The 24,317-nt window shown below is 42.9% G+C and overlaps 2 protein-coding genes across 11 annotated transcripts in view; both read right to left on the reverse strand.

Annotated features, from left to right (window-relative positions):
* Window positions 1-17,611, reverse strand: part of birc6 (baculoviral IAP repeat containing 6) — an 84,934-nt gene extending 67,323 nt beyond the window's left edge. For 7 of the 10 annotated variants that reach the window (XM_066696540.1, XM_066696537.1, XM_066696533.1 and 4 more), the window contains exons 1-17: window positions 17,158-17,611; window positions 12,224-12,405; window positions 10,251-10,388; window positions 9,338-9,531; window positions 8,981-9,101; window positions 8,668-8,750; window positions 8,296-8,518; window positions 8,011-8,174; window positions 7,689-7,747; window positions 5,778-7,169; window positions 3,153-3,302; window positions 2,782-3,007; window positions 2,350-2,510; window positions 1,864-1,995; window positions 1,089-1,220; window positions 796-962; window positions 79-212 (exon numbers count right to left, since the gene is read on the reverse strand). In XM_066696540.1, the coding sequence (XP_066552637.1) occupies window positions 79-212; window positions 796-962; window positions 1,089-1,220; window positions 1,864-1,995; window positions 2,350-2,510; window positions 2,782-3,007; window positions 3,153-3,302; window positions 5,778-7,169; window positions 7,689-7,747; window positions 8,011-8,174; window positions 8,296-8,518; window positions 8,668-8,750; window positions 8,981-9,101; window positions 9,338-9,531; window positions 10,251-10,388; window positions 12,224-12,405; window positions 17,158-17,368 (3,869 nt within the window). In that variant the 5' untranslated portion in view covers window positions 17,369-17,611. The remainder of the gene's footprint in view (window positions 1-78; window positions 213-795; window positions 963-1,088; window positions 1,221-1,863; window positions 1,996-2,349; window positions 2,511-2,781; window positions 3,008-3,152; window positions 3,303-5,777; window positions 7,170-7,688; window positions 7,748-8,010; window positions 8,175-8,295; window positions 8,519-8,667; window positions 8,751-8,980; window positions 9,102-9,337; window positions 9,532-10,250; window positions 10,389-12,223; window positions 12,406-17,157) is intronic. The other 3 variants (XM_066696541.1, XM_066696539.1, XM_066696536.1) reach the window with 1 other exon arrangement.
* A 1,698-nt stretch (window positions 17,612-19,309) lies between these two features.
* On the reverse strand, window positions 19,310-23,894 carry yipf4 (Yip1 domain family, member 4). The gene is made up of 6 exons (XM_066696542.1): window positions 23,606-23,894; window positions 22,687-22,840; window positions 22,156-22,327; window positions 21,709-21,786; window positions 21,083-21,196; window positions 19,310-20,537 (listed from the first exon to the last, which is right to left on the reverse strand). Exons 1-6 carry the CDS (start codon window positions 23,676-23,678, stop codon window positions 20,400-20,402), a joined length of 729 nt encoding a protein of 242 aa, XP_066552639.1. The 5' UTR covers window positions 23,679-23,894; the 3' UTR covers window positions 19,310-20,399.
* Window positions 23,895-24,317: the final 423 nt, after the last annotated feature.

Raw genomic sequence — 24,317 nt, forward strand, 5'->3', positions numbered from 1 at the left:
TAGATCATTCTTAAAAAAAAAAAAAATCACACAGATACAAAAACAAGTGTAAATGGTGACACCAACATGCGTTCGCACCTTTCTTTGGGTATGGAGGTCTTCTTGAACCTTCGGATGGTGACAGAGACCTCCTGCAGCAAGTCACAGCCTCGAAGGTTATCGGGTTTCTTAGACGCCGAGGACGGTTCCGATTTTGACGTGGATGCCTTCTCCTGTATCGGAGAAAAGGAAATATTAACAAAGGCAAATGCATGGTAAAATATGAATTTGGCCTGGCATCTAACAATATATATGGCAAAAATTGTAAGTAAACAAAGTTATATTATAAACTGTTCAACTGCATCTCTGTATCAAAGACATCTCTCTTCTCTAATGTATTTTCTTAATTCTTAATTCTTAGATGCGGTTACATGATACAGCCAGCAGGTGGCAACAAAAGAGAACAGTGAAGTTCCACGGATCGGCTCATTAAGAAACCTGATCTTGTCCAGATGTTGTTGCAATCTGGGCGGAACTTTATTAATTTAGATAAATTAGAAGTTTGTTTATTAATTTATTAAAATCAGTATCTTTTCTTCATGTGTGACTTCTGCTTTTCCACACCCACACACACACACCCCCGTTTATAACTGACAGCACACCAACGTGAAAACAATCGATGAGTTAAGGTGGTGGCAAAATGATGCTGACAAAACCATATCGAGTCCAGAGAATAGTCCTCATTTCACACAGATAGTAGGAGAAACAAAGCGGCTTTTTCATGAATAAATAATGCCTCAATACTCGGGCCGGTACCTTGCTGGCTTGGGCTCTCTGCAGCAGCGACGACAGGGAGTGGGCTTTACTGCTCGATGGCTTGGCCGCTGGCATTCTCACCACCGGCCTGGTGTGTTCCTCTGCCCCCAAATCGCTCACGGCTTTGATGTGGACCAAGAATGAGCGATACTTCCCCCCTGCCATGCCTGGAAGGTGAAGCGAATGAAACTCTCATAGACGTTCGGAAGTCCTTATTGGAAACGAACGCTTATGAAGTCTAATCTACAGAATTTAAGTTGCTAAGTGTTAGCGAATTGCTCCACCCCACTTACCTTTGACCAGCTTGGGGCTCGTTAAGCTCAACATGCCCGCGTGCCCAGAGAGATCCAGGCCACTGGCTAACCAGACTGGACCACATAATATATCTTCCTTGTGATCCTCCAAAAAAGAGCAGAGTCTCGAACCTTGGGAATAAAAAAATGTCAAGAAAATATTTTGTACAGATGGTTACAAATGGAGTCGAGTTGATGAAATGAGGGCTTGAAAACCAGTCAGTCAATCTAAAACCATACATTCATTTGTGTAAATGTGTCAAGAAACCTCTATTAATGTTAAGGAATCCAATAAGAGATCTTAAAAGACAGACGAGCAATTATAAAATTGATTAAGGCCCGATTTAAAATCAAATCGCTGCCATCTTCTACTACAAAGGGTTGCCAAGAGATATAAAAGCTCCTTTTACTTGGCGCAGTTAAACTTTGGACTGTATCATTATTCATTACAGTTCGGGGGATTCCCGGAAAAGCATCAGACATTTATAAAGATATTAAAATAAGACAAGAACATGGGAAGCAGTAGCTATACTTGCTACAGGCCCTCATTGCTTTTCTTAGACTCTGCAGAGGTTCTGATCAAGGTCAAGGATGACACAATGGACACTTTTTGCAAAGAGAAAGCAAGCTCCCAGCCTACAGCAATGAAGCACAACCAGGGTCCAGGTAATGCTGCCTGTACAGATCAGCTGTAGAGGACACTTAGACCGGCACACTTCAGCTGGCACAAGAAATCAGTTGGTTCAGAGACATTTGATTTTTAAAAAGGGTTAACCTGGTGTCTCCTCAATATCCATGAACTGGATGTCTTCCCCGAAGTCTGCCAGCAGCGGCCGGCCATTCCTCTCTCCGTTAGCATGCAGGACTTGGGACAGGGGGAAGGAGATCTGTCTGTCTACCGCTGACTCTGCAAAAACACCAGCACCCCTGCATTAATCTCTCAGCTGGACTTTGCAGTCGTCTTTAAAAGCATGGGCTTAAACGAAGGAGGAGCCACAACGACTGGAGGACAAATCTTACAGCCATGACGTTACGCTGCTTCTTTGAGTCTTCAACCACTTAACTACTCCTTCTCAAGCAGTGATTTAACACCTGGAGTACACTGTATAAGGCTAGACCAAATCTGACAATACATCAAAGCACGACAGGATACAGGTCTGTGCTTTGCGATTCATGGGTAGGTCAAGGTTTGGATTTGGGCTAGCCCTTGGTTGAAGGACACCACCTGCTACTAAAACCAAACTGGAGAGTCCCAACTTACCGTTCACCTTCCCTAGCCCGGGGGCTTTGTTTTTCAGCAGGGTGACTTGAATCTGAGGAATGTTTGTGATGTTGGAGTTCATGACAAACTTGAAGTCCACGTGTCCAACCATGCATGCCTTTGGCAGGACCAGTTCAAAGACATGTTCATCCCAGCTCGAGCTGTATGAAGACAGGAACACGATTGTGGAATTAACAGTTAGCTGTGAATTAATCAAACGTAATCTAGAACCATCAATACAGGCAGATGCCAACAACATGGGCGACAATGCAGTGAAGGAGAGCATTTCAGGTGAAGTAAATGGCTTCATATGCAAATTATTTTCTCTCCATAAATCATCACACGAGCTTGGGGAAGAAATGCTCACACCTCACACAAACACGCGATCTGAGCGCCGTGCCACACCCCGTCGCCGCCCCCCCGCGTCCTCACCTGTCGCTCTGCAGTTTCCAGGTGCGCGTGTGCTGAGCGGCATCCCCGTGGTGCTGCTGGTGCAGGTGTTGGGGGTGCCTCCTCTGCTGCTGCTCCTGCTGCACCTCCACCCAGCAGGGTGGCACCGTGGCCGAGAAGCGCGGGGTCAGCGTCTCAAAGCGCGTCAGCTCCACCAGGGACGTCAGCGTCTCCACACTGAACGTTTGGTCCACCAGAATGTCCACTCCTGGGGGGCCAGAAAAAGCTGCTCAATTAGTTTCGCCCGATGCATTTGAGTTCTGCTTGCGTTCTCTCGTAAAAACCCACGTCAAACCCGTTTTACTTTTTTTGCGATAACAGAAACATGGCCAGATGAATTGCAAGGCTCTCACCTGTGATGCCTGGGCTGGAGGGGTTCGAGGACGGCTTCGTCCCTTCACACAACTGTTCCACCCCTTTGGAAAGTGGGCCATCAACAAAGATGTCAGCTTCATCTATATCATCACACACACCTCCAATTTGAAGGAAATGAAGTTCTCCACCTTGAAAAACAGGGAAATATACAGCGGCATATTACCTAACTTGTTAAAATGTATTTTTGCAGCTTTAAAACCGTTAAATCCATCAATATTTGGAGTAGCGCCCTTTGCAAGGTCGCCACAGAGCGTTTCAGGGATTAAGTTTTGCAATTTATACAAAATGAAAACCTGAGTAAACCTGAGTTTCTGTCCTAAACTACACCACACAGGAGCATGGTGTACCCAGTTATACTGCATCTACTCTGGGGTTAATAGGGCAGCTTTCACATAACCAAGGATCTCTGAATAACTGCAATAGAAGAGAAGCCAAGTGATGTAGCTATAGGATATTATGAAACATTACCTGCACCTACTTTTCACTTGCACAAACATTAAAGTCCACACAGTACAGCATTAGTATAGCCTAATATGTGCTTTTACTGCAAAAGAAGGTTTACAGTTGATCTCTTCAGAAAAAAAGAAAAAAAAAAGTATAGCTTTAATCTCAATGCATGACTAAGCTTGAAAAGTATGAACAAATAAACACAGTAATATGAAGTGTGTTTCGGAGAATACAAGATTAAACAAGACATCGGAGTTCCCAAAATCCAATCAAATTATTCTAACTCTAGTACAGGTTAACGAGATAAAAAGCCAGGTTTTTTTAACCATTGCTTTTTATATCACATAATTAATTCCTTCCCTTTCTGACCTAATATGTACTTCCACTACAGGCAAAAAACAGCTGGCAGCAGAGCCATGAACCACAAACACTCCTAATGACTAACTGACATGAACGAAGAGAAAGGCACTTCCAGGTGCAGGTAGCTCCTGGCAAGAAAAAACTGGCTTCTCTCATCACACACACACACCCCGATTTATTATGCCTTACAGGAAGAGAGGGATGCTGAACTTGGAGAAAGTGAAGAGCTGCAGGTTTTGAAAAGGTGTCACATCAAAGGCCAAGATACAGCTTCAGGGAGAAAGTGGATTATTTCTGAGTTATAATCTCAAACACTTATTGGACTGATGATGATTTGTTTAAAGTATGACTAACAAGACAGAGGTTTATTCTATTTTATGGCACAGTTTCACTAAAAGATGTAAATGAACACCCCATTATGACAAATCTCTCTTCCTGTTGATCAGAAACAATTGCCAGCATGAGGACTAGGATCATTTTGATATCACCCATGGGAGGTGACCATTTCAAAAACACACAAAAAAAAGATTGACCACGAGGCTTTGGCATAGGATAGATTGTATTTTTGGTGGGGGGAATGGCGTAGTTTACCTTACCTTACCTTTACTCACCATTTAAAAAAAAAAAAATTACAAAAAACAGAAGTGTATTGAAAAACTTGAAAAACAACGCTTTTGTTTTTTATTTTTAGAATAAAACTGACACTGTCTCCACTGGCATGCACGCCATTTGACACCCTAGGCGGTGTCTTATGTCTCATGAACCACTGAGTACAGTTCCTGTTAAACCAGCTTGGGTGATGGCTGATTGTTTAAACCGAGAGAGATTAAGACTGTAAATCCCCATTTATAAAAGAAAGCACAAGCTATGCGTCTGCATAACTCCATGTACATTTCACTCCCGTTTAACCTTGTCTACATTAGATCTTAACTTTTAAATTAAATGAACGTGAAAAAAATTATTTGGAAGACAGAGCCTATGAGGAAATGTCCAAATTTTTTTACAGAAACCCACACAAAGGCATGCAGGGATCCGGACAAAAAATCTCAATACAAATGTCAATTATTCCGTAGCTTATTATTACTTATACCTATATCGATCCACTGCTGGATGAAGGCCTCTCTAAGATGTTCCACTTGCTTTCATCTATAGCTTAATTTTTTGTATGTCACACCTGCAGAGTCTAGGCTTAGATTGAATGTTAAATGTATGAATCGAAACATAGGTCTTAAATTCTAATCTCGATCTAACAGAATATTTGCAAAATTTTGATTTGCTGAAACCTTATTTATGTATTTTATGAACATGAAAAACGATTATCATTGTCACATGCACATATTATGCATTGAAAACAAATGTATTTGATAGTTTTAAGTGTCAGGATTGCAGTGTCTGCTGGTTTTTGTTCCAACAGGAGCTCCCAATGACTTCATTAATGTCATTATTTACTCAGGTAGGCATATCTAAAACTCTCATATTTGATACTGTATAGCCAATACCTGACAATTGGATGATGTCTCAACACAGTGAACACACAGAACATTTCAGAGTCTGGAGAGAAGTGTCAATTAATCAAGTTGTTTAATTAGACCAATTAATGAGCCAAGAGCTGGGCTGGAACAAAACCCGGCAGACACTGCGGCCAGACAATCAGACACCCCTGCTGCAGGGTGAACACTGAACAAGAAACAGCCTCGCTGTGGGAAAGTCACAAGGGAAGAGGTTATGCAAGACCACAATTTAAACAAAAGATCTAATAATGCACTCTAGAAATGAGAAGCAGCCCAAGCCATTACCTTTAGTACAAGCACACAGTCTGTCTGTCCCGGAGCAATAGGTCACCGAAACAAAGGGGTCCAGCTCCTCCGCCCCATCCTTCTTGGGCGGCTCCACCTTGGCCAACACCTCCAGGCTGGACAGGTCAAGAATCATGATGTATCCTCCCTGAGTGGTAACGACCAAGTGGCCCAAGCCAGTCACGTCCACCTTCTTCTCTTTCATGTTCCCGTTGTTGAGGGCGGGGGGCGTCTCCTCCATGGCCTCCTCGCCGTCGTCCTCGCGGTTGTCCAGGATGTCAGGCGGGAGCAGGATGAGTGAGGTAATGGCGTCCTTGGGGTCTCTGATATGCTGGATCTTGACTGGCTCCTCCTCCAGGGTGACTATCCGGGTGGAGTAGTTCATTTTGTACAGTACTAGGTAGCCCCCGCTCACCACCCGCTGCTCGGGGGGGATGATTAGCGGGGTCTGGGTGCTGGTCGGGGACTCCTGCTTCAGGACGTTGATGCCGGTGCCGTTGGCGAGGCTGGGGAGGGGCTCGAAGTCTCCTTTCCGCCGACTACACAGCGCGGAGTTCAGTTTGTTGAGATTGTTCAAGGCCTCCACTTGATTGATGGCGCTGAGTGATTCCACGGAGCAGGACTGCAGTCCCACCAGCAGGTGGACGCCGTCGGTGCAGGGGGTGATGGAGTCAACGTACAAGTTCTCCTCCTCCACCAGTTTGGGCAGCCTCAGGCACTGCACCAGTGTCCCCGGCTTTGGTACCATAGAGCTCCACTTGTCAGAGTCCATGGAGACGAGGTTGGCGGCCGCGTCGGCGAACTGCTGGATATAGGTGACGGGGGGGTCCTGCAGCAGCAGTTGCTCGTGGCTGTCGAACTCCATCTCGATGATCTGGGGCACCGAGAAGCCCTCGTCATGCAGGCTCTTGCTCATCAGGTTGTTCATGGTGGCGAAGACCTTACCCGTTTTCTCGTCCGACTCCTTGATGCTGTAGAGCAGCAGCACCGGCATAGTCCTGCGCACCAGGGGGGAGCCGAGCTCGGAGTGACCACATGTCTCGATCTCTATCGCGCCCGGCTCCGTGCCCTCGACCTGAGTCCGTGACAGGCCGTCCAGCGAGCGACGTGAATTGCTACTGAGCGGCGAGGCCGCTGCCGACCTGTAGCTCAGCAGCCCCCCCGCCAGCAGGCACGGGAAGGGAATGTTGTGGTGCTCCGCGTGCTTCTCCTTCGCTTTCTCCGTTTTGGTGCTGGCCAGGGAAGGGTTGGCTCCTAGCTCCTCCAGGTCCTTGACTGTGTCCTCCAAGACGTTTGCCACCACCTCCCACTGCAGCTTCTCCGGCTGCTGCAGGATGCTGAGGGCTGTGATGCCCAGGTTGACCTCCATGCTCTCCTTCTGGGACATGTGCCCTGTCATGGGGAACACGACGGGGACAGTTGAGACACCACAATACTGAACATAGATAGGCCAAATGGGTCCAAGAGGGTTTTGTTTACAAATATAAAACATGGTTTAAGGAAAACAGGAAATAAACCAGCCTACGTATTGAAAGTGTCCTTGAATGATATGTAGCACTTTGTTGGCCATGTAACCGAGACCTTAAAGCTTCTGTCAATCAACCACATGGAGTCATAATAGATCTGTTTAGCAAGCGCTACATATAGAAGCAAAAATCAATTGTCCCATATCAGGAGAAACAAGTAAATAATGGATCCGAATGCCCGACATCCCAATAATTCATGATCAAAAGGCGCCCATAACACCAAATATCTACACTGAACGTGATAAGACCACAGGAATGGCGATAGCTTTTTCAATCTGCAAGAACGGCACCGTCAGACGGGACTTAACGCTCTGTAATTGCTCAGAGATCAATACCCTTCAATCTCTGTGGACCACCACTGCAGGGCGGGGGATTAAGTACTCACCTGTCACAGATTCTGATCGGGAATGCTCCTCACTGTCGGAATCTTCCAGCTGATCATCACTATCAAAAAATAAGACTTATAAATGATCAGACCCTTTTTCTAAAATGTGTGGAATAAAAGTGAGCTCATACAGTAGAAAATACAACACACATTATACTATACACACATATATATACACGTAGAATCTACCACATATTTCAGACATTTCCACGATCATTATGCACACCTTGGCCCCGATAAGTTTTCCAGCCTGCGTTAACTGGATTTAAACAATGATAGAGAGGCCCTGTTGAGTTTCAATGGCCACCTTAAGAAAACCTACCTGTCTCCTTCGAGTTTTGGTATATCTGAGCAGCTGGAAGAATCTTCTAACCAAGCTAAAGTGGGTCTCCTGGACTCCGTCCCAGAACCTTGTTCACCCCCTGACAAGATGAGCTGCCGTAGAATTGCCGGATCATAAGGGTTTATTTCAAACTTCAAGTGCACCTACAGATTCAGACAGGATGCCGTTAATGCCAAAATAACAGGAATTATATACAGGGAGATTTACATAGATTTGTACTTGTGCAACTCTAAAATTCACAGCCACAAAATATGCCTGGCCTACCTTCATGAGCTTGGACACATCCCATATACAGATTTTCCCCCGTTTTGTCGCGGCGGCAAGGAAGTGAGGGCAGCTCCCGAAGCCGAAGCAGGCCACCTTGTCGGAGCCGTCAGCGCTGGGGAACTGTGCCGGGCTGGTGGCCAGCGTGACGGACAGAGGTACGTTCTGCGTGTGCTCCCCCTTCACGAACGGGCAGTTCGGGGAATGTCGCTCGTGCTCGGACCTGAAAAGTCCATCAGAGGAGTCCTGAAATCCCACTTTGCCGGATAAAGATCTTACGATTACAAACTCAAGACAGCAGGATCTTCTCTATACAAATCTCTCGCAGAAAATGAACAGATTTGGCAGTGCTTTTAAAGTGTTTGAACATACCACGGCTCGTCCGTCGGCTCCCAGCAGACCAGGCAGACACTACACGTGAAGCACATGGCTCTGTCATCGCCAGTAGAGGCAGGCTAAAATAGAGAGAGAAAACATCAGCCCAAACACACCAACGCAGCAAGGTCGGGCCACACGTGAACATCCCTCAAAACCAGGGAAAACTACAGAATAAATAGACGCACGTCCATCGAAAAACACATGAAGGCTCAGCTCATCTTCATTCAATCGTCAGCGCATGCACACACACGTATGGGAGAACAAAAACAAAATCATATTAACGTGTAGTAAAGTAGAGTTTCCTTACACTGCCTACCTGGTGGTAAAATCCGGCTTGAGCCATGGGATCCGGCTGTGCCCACCGGTACCCCACATGTGGCCACGATGTAAACGTTTCTCTCCTGTTTGCCTCACTGTACATTAGTGATCTGCAGTGGGGTACAGAGAGATCATATCACCACTGAAGGTTTGAGGCATTAAATAATAAATCACTCTGCCATTCTGACTTCGGTGACTATTTACTTTATGAAACATGATAAGCAGTCGTTTCCAAGGGCCGTGCCACTTTTTAAAAATCTTATTTCAACACCCAAGGGCACGTTTCAGATACGAGTTTACAACTTTCCCTTACTCCAGTTTCTGTGCCAACCCGCCCAACTCTCACCTATCTACGGAGCGTCCCGGGCCCACCCCCAGCTCAGGCCGTGCACTCGGTAAGAGGTAGGATAGCCGGTCCATGATGGACGAGGCTACAGGCAAGGCAGCCACATTCTGGTTAATCTTCTTCAGTTCGTTCACAATGGCATTGGCAACGGATTTTAGCACATGGTGGGGAAGATGGAAAGTAACTGTTGCCCACTGCAGAGAGAAACAAGGAGGAAAAGAGTTACATTTTATAATAAAACTCAGGACCCCTCACTTTTATAAAACACTTATGCTGTAAAACATAGTATCAGGATAAATTAAAACCGCAGATAAGAGGTGAATTCAAAGTGCTCATACTGTGCTGGGGTTAGAGGACAATTGATACGCAGGAATCGAAGGTCAATGATCAAACATTCCCAGACAAGGCAGAACCCTTTGTTACACTACACAACTGTTGTACCACTACACAACCAAGAATGTAAATGAACATGTCTAGAGGACAACAATGGACAAGATTCTAGTTTATTTCTGCTTTTAGCTGGTGCATCGCCAATAGCAAAGGTCAAAGGTCCCATAAATACAGCAGCTGACTAAGTCACCTCCTGTATGTGGCCTTTGTCAGTGTTTGCACTTATACAGAGCAAACAGAGATAACGAAAACCATAAGACCAGACAGGGATAGAAAATATATTTTCGGGATTAGGAGAAAAATAATATCTGAAAACCAGGCAGTTTAGATTACAAATTATATTACAGCAATTATTTCAATCACAATCACTCCGGAGGTGGAATAAAATCAGACTAATTCTCGGGGTCAAAATCATAATTTAGATTTCTTGCAAAACATTTCAGTTTTCAATGTACATTTTACACATTTTACAGTATAATGTCACCATTTGTATTAACCCTCCGAGATGTTCTCAGCTACTCACTTTTGCCACTTTGTGATTCGCTGCGGTCTCGTGTGAGGTATTTTTCAACCCATCTTTAAGCTGTGTGATGAACTGATCATATCCTTCTGTATTAGACACATCTACCTTCTCCAGACAGGCTGACAGCATTTGCTGGGCCTAGAAAAAAGCAAGTAGTCACTTTAATAAATTCCCTTCCAAGACAAAGGTTAGAAATAATCATGATCTGATCAAAAGATGATACTCTGCAAAGCATTCTGGACCTGCAACTTACTTGCTTCTGAAACTTTTTTTTTTTGTGGTGAAGAGGGGCTGTTTAATAAATACAACACTTGGTGATTTAATTGGATTGTCTTATATGCATTGATTTTCAGCAGGATGCTAGTGTATTTATTCTCTCATTTTCTAGCATTTATGAGAATGTCAGAACTCCATTCCTTAATTTCATATAAACTAATAAAAAGAACAAGCATTGGAAACCTATATTACAACTCATTGATGCATAAGAAACGGAAAGGAAATTAACAGGAATTTGTTGGCAAGAAAAAGGGAAAGATGTCATTACAGACATGGTGACAACAAAGCTAACAAAGCAGAGAGTGAAGAGCATTCATTAGCATGAACAGACATTACAAAGATTAAAACAACATAGAACATAGAAAATAAACAACATAAAAGATTAAATGGATAGATAAATAATAAAATACAGAATGGATCAGTAAGAGCAATAAATGTAGCATTAGATTCTTAAAGTGGTTCATCAGATGGGAATGTGTCAATAGATGAGGGATTACACGTAAGCAAAGGAGCTGACTTTATCCCTAATTCAGCACATTTAGCTGAAGCTTTTTGTTTTAATACAAGTACAGCTAAATTCCAATTAGCACTGCTGTCTGAAATGAAAGATGCGAGTTTCAGATGGTTATGGAAATTTTTGAAGTATTTCACAAACAACGCAGACTATCATAGTATATGCAAATCTCCAAAATATCAAAAACAACTGAGTGACACAGAATATGCAGAAAACTAATTATTTTCAGAAAGCTTGTTGTGCTTCAGTAGCTTTACTTAATTTCATAAAGTGTTTGTTTACGGGGGAGAATAAACTTCAACAAGACGAAAACAAAAAAGGCTTAAATTATACACTGTGCATTGAAACTGTGCTTAACTGTCATAGCAGATGTCACACAACAAATAGAAACTTGGATACATTCAAGCACGTGTACAGTACCAAAATCACAATACCACAATTAAGGGCTATAATGAGCATGACTTAAAATTTCTCAGTAATTCCTATAATTAATATATTCCTGAATATTACATGCCTAGATGTACAGAATCTGACCTGAAACAAACACTAACAATTATCAGCCTAAAGATAAAAGGATTAGCCCAAACGTTGCTCTGTACGAACAGAGGTCTCCTGCCTTTAAAAGTCACTCAAAGAAAAGCTAGGAAACATAAATGGAGATGTACTGAATACATAATTACGGTGTTATTACTGGGGCACATAATGAATGGCTAGTTTAACAGCAAAAGAGTATAATATACAGTTTGATGGAAACACCACCAACCACAAGAAACAAAAAGCAGTTTATAGTACCAACCCAAAACATCCCTACTCTGCGGAAATTTTGATACAACTTTGCATGCCGAGTGTCTGAGGGAATGGCATCCAAAACAAACCAAATTCTTTTCATCCCCTTCGTTTCCCAGTTGCTTACACACACAACCCTCCTCTGACAGATAAGACTGAACTTTCTTCAAACAGATTCCCACAGGGCATCCAAGAATTATGCAATTGCGTTTAGTGGCAATGCTCGTTACACCAAAACCTCTGGATGCAGGACAATTCTGTGCCAGTCACACACTCTGGTCCCCTTCATGCTTAACTATATTTTAATGCAGCATTACCTGACTTTGTGACTAACCAGAGGCATCCCATACATAATAATGAAATAATCAAATAAAGGCATTCAAATTCAGGATCTCACCTCTGTGACAGGAAGTTCAAGCTGAACAACATCCTCCTGTTTCATGACCGGCGCCTGGAGAGCTGTATCTAACAGCAAGATGCCATTGAGGTCCTTCCGGCAGCCAACGGCATAATCATCCACGAACAGGACCTTGTCCACCGCAGGGAAGTATTGACATTTCACCCGGCCTCCTGGCTTCGCTGCAACCGTGGAAAATAAGTTATTTTCAAAGTGTCATGGCAGAATTCAATTTTACACATTTATATTAATCATTCATTTCACAAGGTTCGATGAACGCGTTTCCTGCTCACATGTACGGCTCATGAAAGCAGCAGGTGTCTCTTTGCATTTCTTGTCTGAATGCTGACCATTGTATGCTTAGATTTGGTCTAGCTCTTGGGTTCTGGTTCACTTTTTTTTTTTGGCTGTTATGTACAAAGATCTTTTTAATAAAGGAAATCTCTGTAAACCAAACCAAATAATTATCCAATAACCAAAAGAAGCACATTAGTAGCCGAGTTTTAAATTATTTTGGCACCGCAGCTCAATCTTGACCCCCCGTATCCTCTCCTCGTGGAGAGCCTGTCAACAACTCGGATAGGACAGGCGATCGTCTGCAAGAGCAATTGCTGGAGTCGCTTCGTTACGTAATTCTATACATGTGAGCAAGATAGGAAGAGTTTCGCTCACAGAGGCACGACTGTACTTTCGACAGCCGGAGACATGGGCTTTGCCAGTCTGCAGAACAATAGACAACAGCATGCCTCTAATTACAGGGCCGTGGGAGAAGTTACCTCTTCGTAAAAGCATAACCCTTTCAACTAGTTAATAAGAGTATTCATCGCAGGTGCGGATGCTGTGTGGTAAACAGGTTAAACACCTATACATATGTACGAAGCATGTGTTCCTTTAGTTTATGGATGTTTGCATTCTGTTGCACAATAAAGAGAGACGTTCAAAGCTCTTGCTTAGAAGACTTTCAATCCTGCACTTCATAACATTGATTGTGGCATGTTGCTGAATATTAAATATTCAGAATAATAAGAAACCTCACTTCCTGTAGAAAGCGCTATTCAAATGTCATTGTAAACAAAACACCAAACCACCCTCTGTAAATAAATCAGTCACTGAAAGTAAGCAAAGTTCACAGGCTCTATATACTTAGAGGTGATATCAGAGACTGTTCATCACTGCGTTCCACAGCACATTTCTTCAGGGCCCCAAAAATGGGTAGACTAGTAACAACATGGCCAAAAACAATTAGCGCCAGTTTAGAGGCTTTAATCATTAAATGAAAGGAAGACATTTTTGCAGAACACCGTTCCCTGTCAAATACCGGACCAGACCAAAAGAGAGACTGACTCACCCAGCTGCAGCGTCAAAACCCAACGACACCAGAAAGCAATTTGCGGTTTGATTTCAATGTTTACTGACAACAGTGTTATTGGCACTACCGCCACCTTGTCGAGAGAGAGACAAGCCGGTGAGAGAATGCCTCAAAATACGTGTCTGGGCTGCCCTCTGTGCCCTGTGCCACCATGCTGCTGTGCTTTGTGGCCAAACTCTGCAGGCTTAGAAACCGTTCACATCATACAGGGAGCCAATGAGTAAGACTTCTCCGATTAATATTGTGATTAATTAAATGTACACCTCCAAATAAATACCGACCGCTCTCACACAAGTAAAAGCTGATTCTGTCCTGGCAGGTCACACTGATGGAAAAAAGTCCTATTGCCGTTTTACTGAAAGGCATTCGCAGGCCAAGCAGGAACCCAGCATGGTTTCTTTCATTAAACTTTATACACTCATTTTCAAATCTGTGACAAATGTACAATTTATGCCACGCAAAGTGTGAAAACCTGCTTTTCTATTGAATATTAGACGTTAAGTTTCTTAAAAATAGCTCCATACAAAAAAAGACAAAGTATGGTGTGAAGATAAGATAAAAAAAATGTATACTAAGACAGCCATTAGTTAACCTAATGCATGTAAAGTAAGGATGTATACGTTATTTTCAGCTGACCTGCAATCCCTTTATCTGATAAAAAAAAAAGTAGTTTGAGACGACAAATATCACCTAAAGAACCATAAACCACTACTGACTAAGCAAGGGCTCAATACAATTAATTCGGTTTCATTTTCATTTCAAGCACTGCACTGGGAATGATGGTCATAAAAATCGATATGAAATACATATTTTACATACATTACTCCTTCATGTAAGTGTTTGTACAGTAAAGCTTGAAAACATGTTCTTCTATAGGTGTGCACTGCTAACTGCTTTGTATACACTTTCAGAAACTGTCCATAACTTAACATGGGGGATGAACCAAATTATTCAAGAGGCTTTTGATGGGTGCATCTTTTCTGTGTCAAATACACTTGCTGTCAGCATAATCTCTCAACCACTGACTTCATAAACAGGGTTTTTAAAGCACTCAGTGGTGCCAAGGGACTGGACTCGGCACAAGCCAAGTGTAACACTGTGGGCTTCAATATCGAAGATCACAATAGGTATTCTGCATTAATTGCATGAAGACACAGGAACATTTCAAATGCCGCAGCTAAACTAATTAAATATGAGCACCTTTTATTACACTAGGTTCCTAATGATGCTACTCGAATGTCTGAGTGCACACTTGTGACTGCAGTACCTTTGGCAATTATGATATTGTCTTCTTTCATCACCCTTTGCACCCACAAGCCAAGATTAAGAATGTATTTTTCTCTTCCCTTTAAGAAGAGAAAACAAGCGCGTCCACGGATCGCACTGAGGAAACATGAGCACGGCAGAGCTGTAGAAGATGACCGGGGATCATGTGGAATGTTTCTACAGGACCGACCTGGCCCAACACACAATTAGTCTCATTGTCTCAATGCGCACCCTGAATGCAGGCATTGCTTTGGAGTAGACACAAATCAAATGCAAAGATAATAACCGGTGAAAGCAAACTGATCACTTGAGGCTTGATTTGCAAGAATGTTTCAGCAGCAGGCCTGGTCAGCTGAGATGCAGTCTACCAAATAAAACGGCCGTAGTAATTTATGGGTATTATTCCACCTTCGAAAGAGCATGCATAACAATTTGAAGACCAGAAAAAGATCCTGTGCAGGGACTGCCAAGAGAGGTTGAAGGTCAAGAATACAATTTCAAGGACTGTTCTGGCATTATGATTAACTGGGCAGAGGTTGAGCATCTGACTATGCCCCTTCAAGGATAATGAGTTGAACAACTACCTCTTACAGTGATGAACTGCTTGAAATGTTATCTAGAATTTTAAATTGTGATTCAAAACCATAACATGGTAATAACACTGCTGTCTAAGACTTTCTGAGATGAGATGTCTGATTATCAGGTGGCCCAATAAGACTCAGCAATTATGAATCCTGCCTGAAATATGCTTGGGACAATAAACTTAAAAAATACCAAAATCAACAGAAAATATTCATGAGCTTAATGACCTGCTCCCTAAAGAACCTGAAGGAAGCGGTTCCTTGACTTAGTTTATTTAGAAATAAAAAACGTTTTTTTTTTACTAGATAATTGAGCATATCACAAGTCTCATATCTCGGGCTACACCTGAGAAATTACATTTGCCAGTAAATCCATGCATTCATAAGGGCAGGCCTTTGTATTTAGGCTTCTGAATTATTGTTTTTAATATGCCCATAATGTAAGGTGTATGAAGACTTAGCTTGAAAGGTGATGGGAACAGGGAAAAATTGTATTTGATAGTGTTAAGCACTGCAGTCTGGCATAGCCCAATAAACTGGTTACAAGACCAGAAAAAATAAAAGGAATAGAGCTAGTTATTTTATAGGCCTGTCACAACAATACATTTGAAACAGATGTCATGCTATTACCCACTCAGAAATTAACACATATTCACCAAAGGCTGTAAGTCACATATTGTTCAGAAAGAACAGACCGATCAGTGTGATATTTTATTCATCACTAAAACCTGCAGTGTTATAAATGCCCGCCAACATGTTTGGCATAACTGGTCAGTGCTTAAAAAAAAAATGATCTCAGTGGATGTCAAAATATCCTAGTTCATGCTGCTATTCGTGTATCTATTAATCTATTGAAATCTCATATAGACAATTGTATAAACACGATAGAAAACAAAATGGGAAGCCTTTCAAATACAAATCCCAAGTAATTGCATGCATACATCAGTCTGTAATGGGGAAATAAAACCAGCTAGTGGGGTAGGGATGCAGGCATTGTCCATTACCACGTTTAATAATGAGAATAATATTTTTCCCCTTTTGCATTAGAGGCAAACTTGGCTGCGGTCTACCAAGCAGTAGTGCGGTTCATCCGGGCAGCAAACATGCAGGATCTGACCAGGAACACCTTCCACATCGGGAACAAACTTGGAGGAGATCTTGGGCAGATACGTCGACTATGAGCCGCAGTAACTCAATAAACGTGAGCCTCGGGAGGCCGGTTCAGATTGAGGAACTGACAGCGACAGACCACCGACGAGAGCCTGACACCGGCACCGCAACTTGCCAAGGCCTGTGCGGACGGGTTACAGCTCGGATACCCACACGAATAACCCACTCCCGGCCCCTCAATGAGCGTCTCCCCTTCTGCACATCATTCACTCCCACATCGGGGACTGGATATCGAAATGATGGACGAGGAGGCCGGTGACTGTGGATGTGAAGGAGCAGGCTGTCACGATTGGTCCCGGGTGTGTTTACTACACAAGGCGATCACCTTCTCCCCTGAGCAGACCGTGTTTTTATTTTGTCCGCAACGACAGCTGGAGCCGGAAAGCCCAGGACAGACGCCCTGCCCCGCCGAGACCAGGGCCTGGCTGTGATCAGACATTTAAAGGAGAAACTTGTGTTTACCACCATCCCCTCCCTTCCCCGTCCACCGGCGTGTTGTGACACTCCAGCCCGCCGCCCAGCAGTCGGGGCCCCGGGCGGAAACTCACCACGCAACGCCGAGGCCTGGAGGATCGCTCCCGAGGTGCCGTCGATGACTTTGATGCTGCCCCGGCTGGTGACGGCCAGGATGGCGTTGAGGGCCGGGTGGTAGGAGAGGCTACGCAGGCCCTCCTCGTCGCAGCGCAGGCAGCCGTCTCTCAATACGATCCAGTCGGAGGAGGCGGAGGAGCAGGAGCCCGGCGAGGCCGCGGCCGCCATCTTTCTTTCTTTTTTCCCCCTTCCCCTCTCTCTCGCTCGGTGTCGGGCAGCTCAGATCTCAGGGGTGAGTGGAAAAAGACGGGAAGACCTGATCCCAGACCACCGCTGTACTACCACCGCTGGCGCTCCTTCTGCGGCTACCGCTCCTCCTCCCGTTACCGCAGCAGCAGCAGCTATTCACCATCAGTACTCGGGCAGCTGAGGGCTCCTCTCTCCGGCAGAAAGATGTCAGGTAAACGGAACTAGCGTAGCTCTCGCTCGTCCTCCGCTGCACTGGGGGCGCTGTGGCCGCCGGCGGGGGGTTGAACTGGCGCCGCTCACTCCTCGCCGCTAGGGGCGCTGTGGCTTTCGACGGAGCGTTGGAAAAGAGGTAATGGCATCTCCCCTTTGAATACAAGGCTGGAGGATTTCCCCACAAATGCACAGGGGCAACAGTGGTGTGGGGGGTATTTTTGAAGCGGGGGGTATTTAGGGATGTGCTGCACGGTTCCTTGGCAAGTCTTTCACTGGTGACTGACAATGAAGCTGTCAACACTGTGCTGGCCACGGATTGGTCGGCGTCACTGTTGTGGGCGGGCCTAGCGTCCGATACGTCAGCGGAAACCCGGAAGTCGTGCTTTGTTTCATAACAGCGCGTCAGGGCAGCGCTGCGCCGCCCGCGGATCGCCAGTCCTTTCTGGGCCCATTGAAGACGCCGTACTTCTTTTTCAGATTCTGCCAATTACATCATTTTTATTTAGGCTTTTAGCTCGTTTGTTTGTCGTTCCCAGGTGAAAAAAAAACCGCGTCGCTATTATCCGATTATGTCATGCTAGCATATGGTTTACCTGACTTCCAAAATATCATGGTTGCATAGTATCATGGTTACAAGGTCGGCTCACAAAGCAGCGAGCATGGAGGGGGTTAAAATGCACTGCTTAAATAAGTGCCCCATTAATCCGACTTACATGTTGCCACACTGAACAGCACTAAATAAATACTTGAAGGAAACAACCCAGTATCTTTATAAATGGCGATATAAATATAAAGCGCCGGTGCATTGTGGGCCGAGATCAGAGCACCTCTGGGAGTATTGATTTAAAGGGACAGTGCCGCACAGTAATCTATTTTGCAGCAGCTGTGTGTACAATGCTCGTCACGATCGCGCTGTTTCTGATTTGATTATATCGAAGACAAATACAGACACACTTTTCTAAATGCTTATTTCATAATTTGTAAGTCAATGTCACGTAGAATTACTCGCTACTAGTGATTATAAGTAGCCATTCATTTTGCTTTTCAAATGCCTGATAAAGTCGTAATTGTTTGGTTTTTTTACAGGTACCAAGACTTAAATATTTAAATCAGAATTCACATTGTTACATCACATTTAATGTATATTGAAAGTGTAAGCCTGTGGATCAGGGCTGTACTGACCTATTACAATATTGTAAAATGTGGCATTTTATTGAAACACTTATCAGTGTTTCTGTTTAATCATAGGTGCTTAAATGTAACAAATTGTAAATCCCTTAATAAGAAAATGTTTGGACATTGGCCATCCAGTTTGCCCTGGACAGATATTGCATTGAGCTACAGCACTTTTTTCAATTCTCCACCTTACACGTCTTTCTAATCTTGCTTTACATGGGTTTTGTATTTTATATAATGTGTAGGAACACAGTGACGATTTTTTAAAAATAAATAATACATGTAATACATTTCATGATGTGCAAAAACATTTTGTAGATTATCCTTTTGCTATGTGTGCCACAATAAGCTATCTTCTGCAAAGTGCACTCCACCTTTTTCTGTATGGCCCTGTCCTATATTTAAAACAGAGTCCAGAATATTAGAGCTATTGTACAGCAATTTTTTTTTTTAATATAACAGCATAACTTTAAAAACTATACATACAAGCTAAACTCCCGAAGACTTTGAGAAAGAAGAGACAGGCAGGAGTTAAGTGAAACAAACAAGCAAACAAACAAAACCTTTATTTTAAAAGTGCATAATGATTTTTAAAAAGTAACTTCAGTTCATTGCGAGATAAAAGTAAAGTCTAAAGGTGATACCTTCCTTTTTTCCAGACAAGTAATTGAAATATACCATATTGTTCCTTTTACTTAAAATAACTCTTCTAGCCATTCGAAGAAAGAAAAAAGAAAAAAAACAACCCACTAAGATCCTGAGTATAAATGGTTCATGGATAAGGTGTAATACAAATGAGCATTTCATTTACAGCTCTCTCATTTTATTTTTTTTACAAATGTACATCTATAAAATGTTAATAATATAACAACCATTCAACATAACTAAAGAAAGGCACCCAAATTTAGTATATCCGTTTTCTTTCACATACACTACCCAATATGATCTAGCGGGACTTATAAATAAAGAGTGAAATGAAGTATAAAGATGCATGACATAGAGAAATCTCACTCAAATCTAAACCTTAGTGTAAATATTTACCCCCCTCCCCCAAAAAAACTAAAAACAACCAAAAAACTCAGTCTGAACTATTGCACTTTCTGTTAGTCTGAACATAGTGGAGTGGACTACACACAGTGCTGCTGGCACGTTTGGCACAAGCTTCTCTATGGGAATAAGCTATGGCCAAAATGTTGGTCAGAAAATGCAAGTTTCTTAATCACCTAGGTTTAACAAAAGCCTCAGTATCAATTTGAAGTATAATAACAGGGTAAATGTCCATTCACAACCTCTGTAGCATCATCCAGTACCTTGCAAAGATACCCAGGTTTGCGGTCAATCAAACTAAAAGGTGTAATAACAGAGGTTTCTAAACCAATCCTAGATTTTTAGTTTAGATTTAAGTACAAAGGTCATGGTTACATTTAATAATTAAATACACTGTACAAACATGACCCATTATGACCCATTATTGACCATGATTGTAAACCAGGAAAAAAACAAAAACAAATTTTCATGGTCCTTCTCAGAGATCTAAAGCAGATTCCTTAGGTTGCCTCCTCGTGATTCGGCCATCGATGCCATGGTATGTCATACAGTTCCAGAGCACAGCGCGTGTATTTCAGACGCCGGTATATAGAGACAGGAAGTAGATGTATAGAAGGAAAATCGGATAGATCAGAAGTGGCTTCTTTGTCTTGAATTCATCGCCCACTAACAAGGAAGCAGCACTGTACGCAGCCCAGAATACTCCGAAGAGCTAAGGAAGACAAGACGACGCACAATTAGCTTCATTCTAGGGCAAAACACGTGCTTCAATAAGTAACTTGCCGTAATATGAATTACAGATTACACATTTTGAAACTAGCACAGATCCTGATAGGCAGTTATGGTTATGCTATGTAGAATATAATTGTATGTTGCTGCTGAATGCATCACTATTCTCATCAGATTTGATTTATTTCAGTTTAATTTCCTACCAAGGCAAATGGAAACCAAGGCGAATCAGAAACAGGTGAAACATGTGACATTAATAAACTTCAAGGCTGGTCAAGTCCTGACAATATGGAGCATAATCACACTCGTATTCGTGAGATATGTACAAGCTGAGAGATCTTCATTTCTTTAAAATTATTTACTTTTTCCCTTATTTCCTTCTAAAATCACTGAGTGGCAAAGAAGGGTACTTTGCCTGATGTAGACAAAGTTTGTATTATATGAAAAGAAAAATAGGAAGTTTTCAAAGTTCTTGATTCATTAAAATTGAATATTTTTATGTTTAAAGGCATTTAAAAGTGTGGTTACCTTTATCAATGTAGAAACAATTTCAAATCCTCCAACTACCAAAAGCAATGGTGCTATGACAATAAGTGGAAGCAAAGAATACCCAATGACTCCGAGGACTTGGCCGTAAGACACCTGTCAATCAAGAGAAATAGGTGAGTCAGGTGGATGGTACTTGGTATGGGATTCATTGCATATACAGTAAGTGCACAATGAGTGAAACTGCACCGATATCTGATTATTACAATATGTATCAGAATGTATATTATAAAAAAAGGGGCTGCACTAGTTAAAACATATAGAACAAGTTAAAAACAAATAACACTGCAGTACATCTTTCCACAATTCCAGTATTCGATATCAAGCTCAATGCTCTCCAAGGGTGAGAATTAACAATTTATTCATGGTATCTTTTATAGTTTAATATCTTCTCACAAGAATATAAGTAGGGAAATTACTTCAGTATACAGAATTATTTTGGTTATGAAATACAGTATTTTGTGTGTAATCGTCTAATGCAATTACTTTTGTTTTTTGTTGCAACTACTACAGTATAGCCCTTCGTTCGGTTTTAATCCGTGCACTGTGTATAAGAACAATAAACATGCTGAAAGGATACAGTACAATTATTCAAAGCTATGACTTACCTCACCACCAAGGACTCTTGCCAGAAGAAAGATGGTCAGAGATCCAAATATCCAAATCGTAATAATCCAGGACACCACCTTTTCAGAACAATATCAATCGCATTTTAAATTGTAAGATACATTGAGAAAATGTATGAATCAACATTCAATGATAATACTATCAAACGATGCATTGTTCTCAAGTTCCTGCCAAACAATTGTGCTTTTATTGTGTAATTATGTATAGCATTAATGCAATTTACTTGGAAACCAAAACACAATTACATTCAATGTATTTTATTAATTCATGTAACATAATATAATCAAAAGATCAATCTTTCAACCCCCCACTCCAATTTCTAACTAAAAAGGTTATTACTTATTGCAATGTCTAGTTTGTTTGTGTATTTATAAATTACAGAGCTACACACGGTCTCTCTCAGTACCTTCCACCTCTGTGTCACTCACCCTGAACTGGCCATACAGTGAGATCATGGAGAAGAGCAGCACCACAGCCAGGGGACCCCAAAAGTCAGGGTTGTCCCTCACCACCTGCCGGTTAAAGCCCAGGGACGGCATGGGCATCAGCACACAGCGGATTTTATAGTAGATGTCCTTCAGGTCGATATCAAGCTCCTCTCTGTTCGGTGAAGCGGGGGGCGGGGCGGGGGGAAGAGAAGACACCCATATCATCACAAGGACGAGCACAGAGACCCCCAGGACAGAGCCAGGGCACAGAGTTACACACTGTGATAAGAAAGCTGTCGGGGCTGTATTGTTTATCAGACATCATCACATCTCCTCTGATTTTGCAGCAGGAGGTATAATATGGAGAACGAGGCTAGGCCAGATAACCTGAAGTGATGCAGATGTCACACGAGTGCAATAAAGAAAAACATGTCATATACTTGTGTTTGTCTTGATCTGAGCTACAGTTAATCATGATGAAATGAGGTTTCCACGCGGAGCGAGAAGGTGAGAGAATGAGGTTTTACGCACAGCAGGGGTTTGATATCTTCAGGGTCATCTTCGTCCACCTCCAGCAGCCAGCTGTAGCCTCGCTGCCTCAGGAATGTGGTGGCATAGGCATCTTTGGCAGAGTCACCGCCTAGGTTGAGCTTAACATCTGGGGCTTCAATTGAACCGCTGAGTTCTGGAGAGAGAGAGAGAGAAAGTGTATAAACTGATTAAATAACCTGGAAATTGTGTTGAGGTGCTTAGACCGAAAACAAACTGTGTATCCTGCAGAGTGTCATCAACTCAAGTGATTTTTTTCAATCTTTTACACGCGGCACAGAGACTGAACTTCATATGGCTTTCAATCGCAACAAAATACAAGTGTTGCTGGTAGACCTACAATACGTACAACCACACACACAATCCAAGTTGTGAATGATGCAATTTCACAGTATACCTGTCATGATGTCATAATGGCGTCAGATGTGTAATATACACGTCATTCCCAGTACAGATTTTAGGATGCACCTCATCTCTTCCCCAAATGGGTGAGGTTGTTACGCCTTAAATGTGAAACACCCATACAACAGTAGTATAATTTCGCAACAGTCGTTCAATGGGATATTAAGATAATGACATCAGAGTTGAAAAGCCCTTAAAAACATATTGATAAGGTAGGCTAATAGTCTTTGTTTACTTTGTGCGGACGCGTCACTGTGCTTCATTATTACCGCATGTGTTATGATCATGTGAGCGCACGATTATATAAGACATGATACAGAGGTGTAATCATTATAGTCAGAACTGCATTCGTTTATTAATCAGACACGTCCCGATCCACGGTGCTGGCCGTCGGGAACCAGTCCAGAAAGTGTCGCCGAAAACGCACTTCATATGGAAAACCCATCTTTATAATGTAACGAGAGGCGGTTGTTTCCCCCGGGCAGGGCCTGTACTGTACCTTCAGCCTCGGTGGAGGAGACGAAGGTAAAATCTCCGTTGGTGGGGGAGAAAAGCTGCGCCTGTGGATGCATTGTTGACCTACAGATTGCCGCCTTCACTCGGGAATGACTGTCATTTACTCGGAGCGGCGACGTCTCCAAAGCACAAGCAGGACGCGCAGAAACAAAGGCCGCCGCGGAGAGGGGTCTGCACCGGCCTGGCTGTCTCTCTCTCGGGGGGAATCAGTCCATGTTGTGGCGCTGGGATCGCCTCGCCCGACGTCAACAGCCTCAAAACAGGTCCTGCACAGAAAGCAGGAAGTGAGGGGAGAGCTGGGAAACACGACACGTCACGGCCAACACGGCAGCCGAGGTCGCGCCCCCTAGCGGGCGGACTGGGGTACTGTGCCGGACTGTGCATGCCAAAATTACAGATCTTTCTAAAATTGGGCCAGCCTTTATTTAGATGTCACATTCTCCCATTTTAATCGTTCATTCATTATTATTAGTATTGTTAATCTGCTTGGGAGAACACACATCTGGCACAATCTGTAATATTGTTCCTCCTCCTGATGAATAATAACTCCTCAGTTTTATTTTCTCTCTCATTCCAATCTTGTCAACATGCCAAATGCTTTATGTATGGTGGTCCTAAAGGGCAAGGTGAAGTTTAAAAAGAGGTGGTATTGGTAAAATAGAAAGAGATGCACATGTTACAAAACTGTCTGCCGG

Source organism: Amia ocellicauda, chromosome 23 (genome assembly GCF_036373705.1).
Source record: "Amia ocellicauda isolate fAmiCal2 chromosome 23, fAmiCal2.hap1, whole genome shotgun sequence".
NCBI lineage: Eukaryota > Metazoa > Chordata > Actinopteri > Amiiformes > Amiidae > Amia > Amia ocellicauda.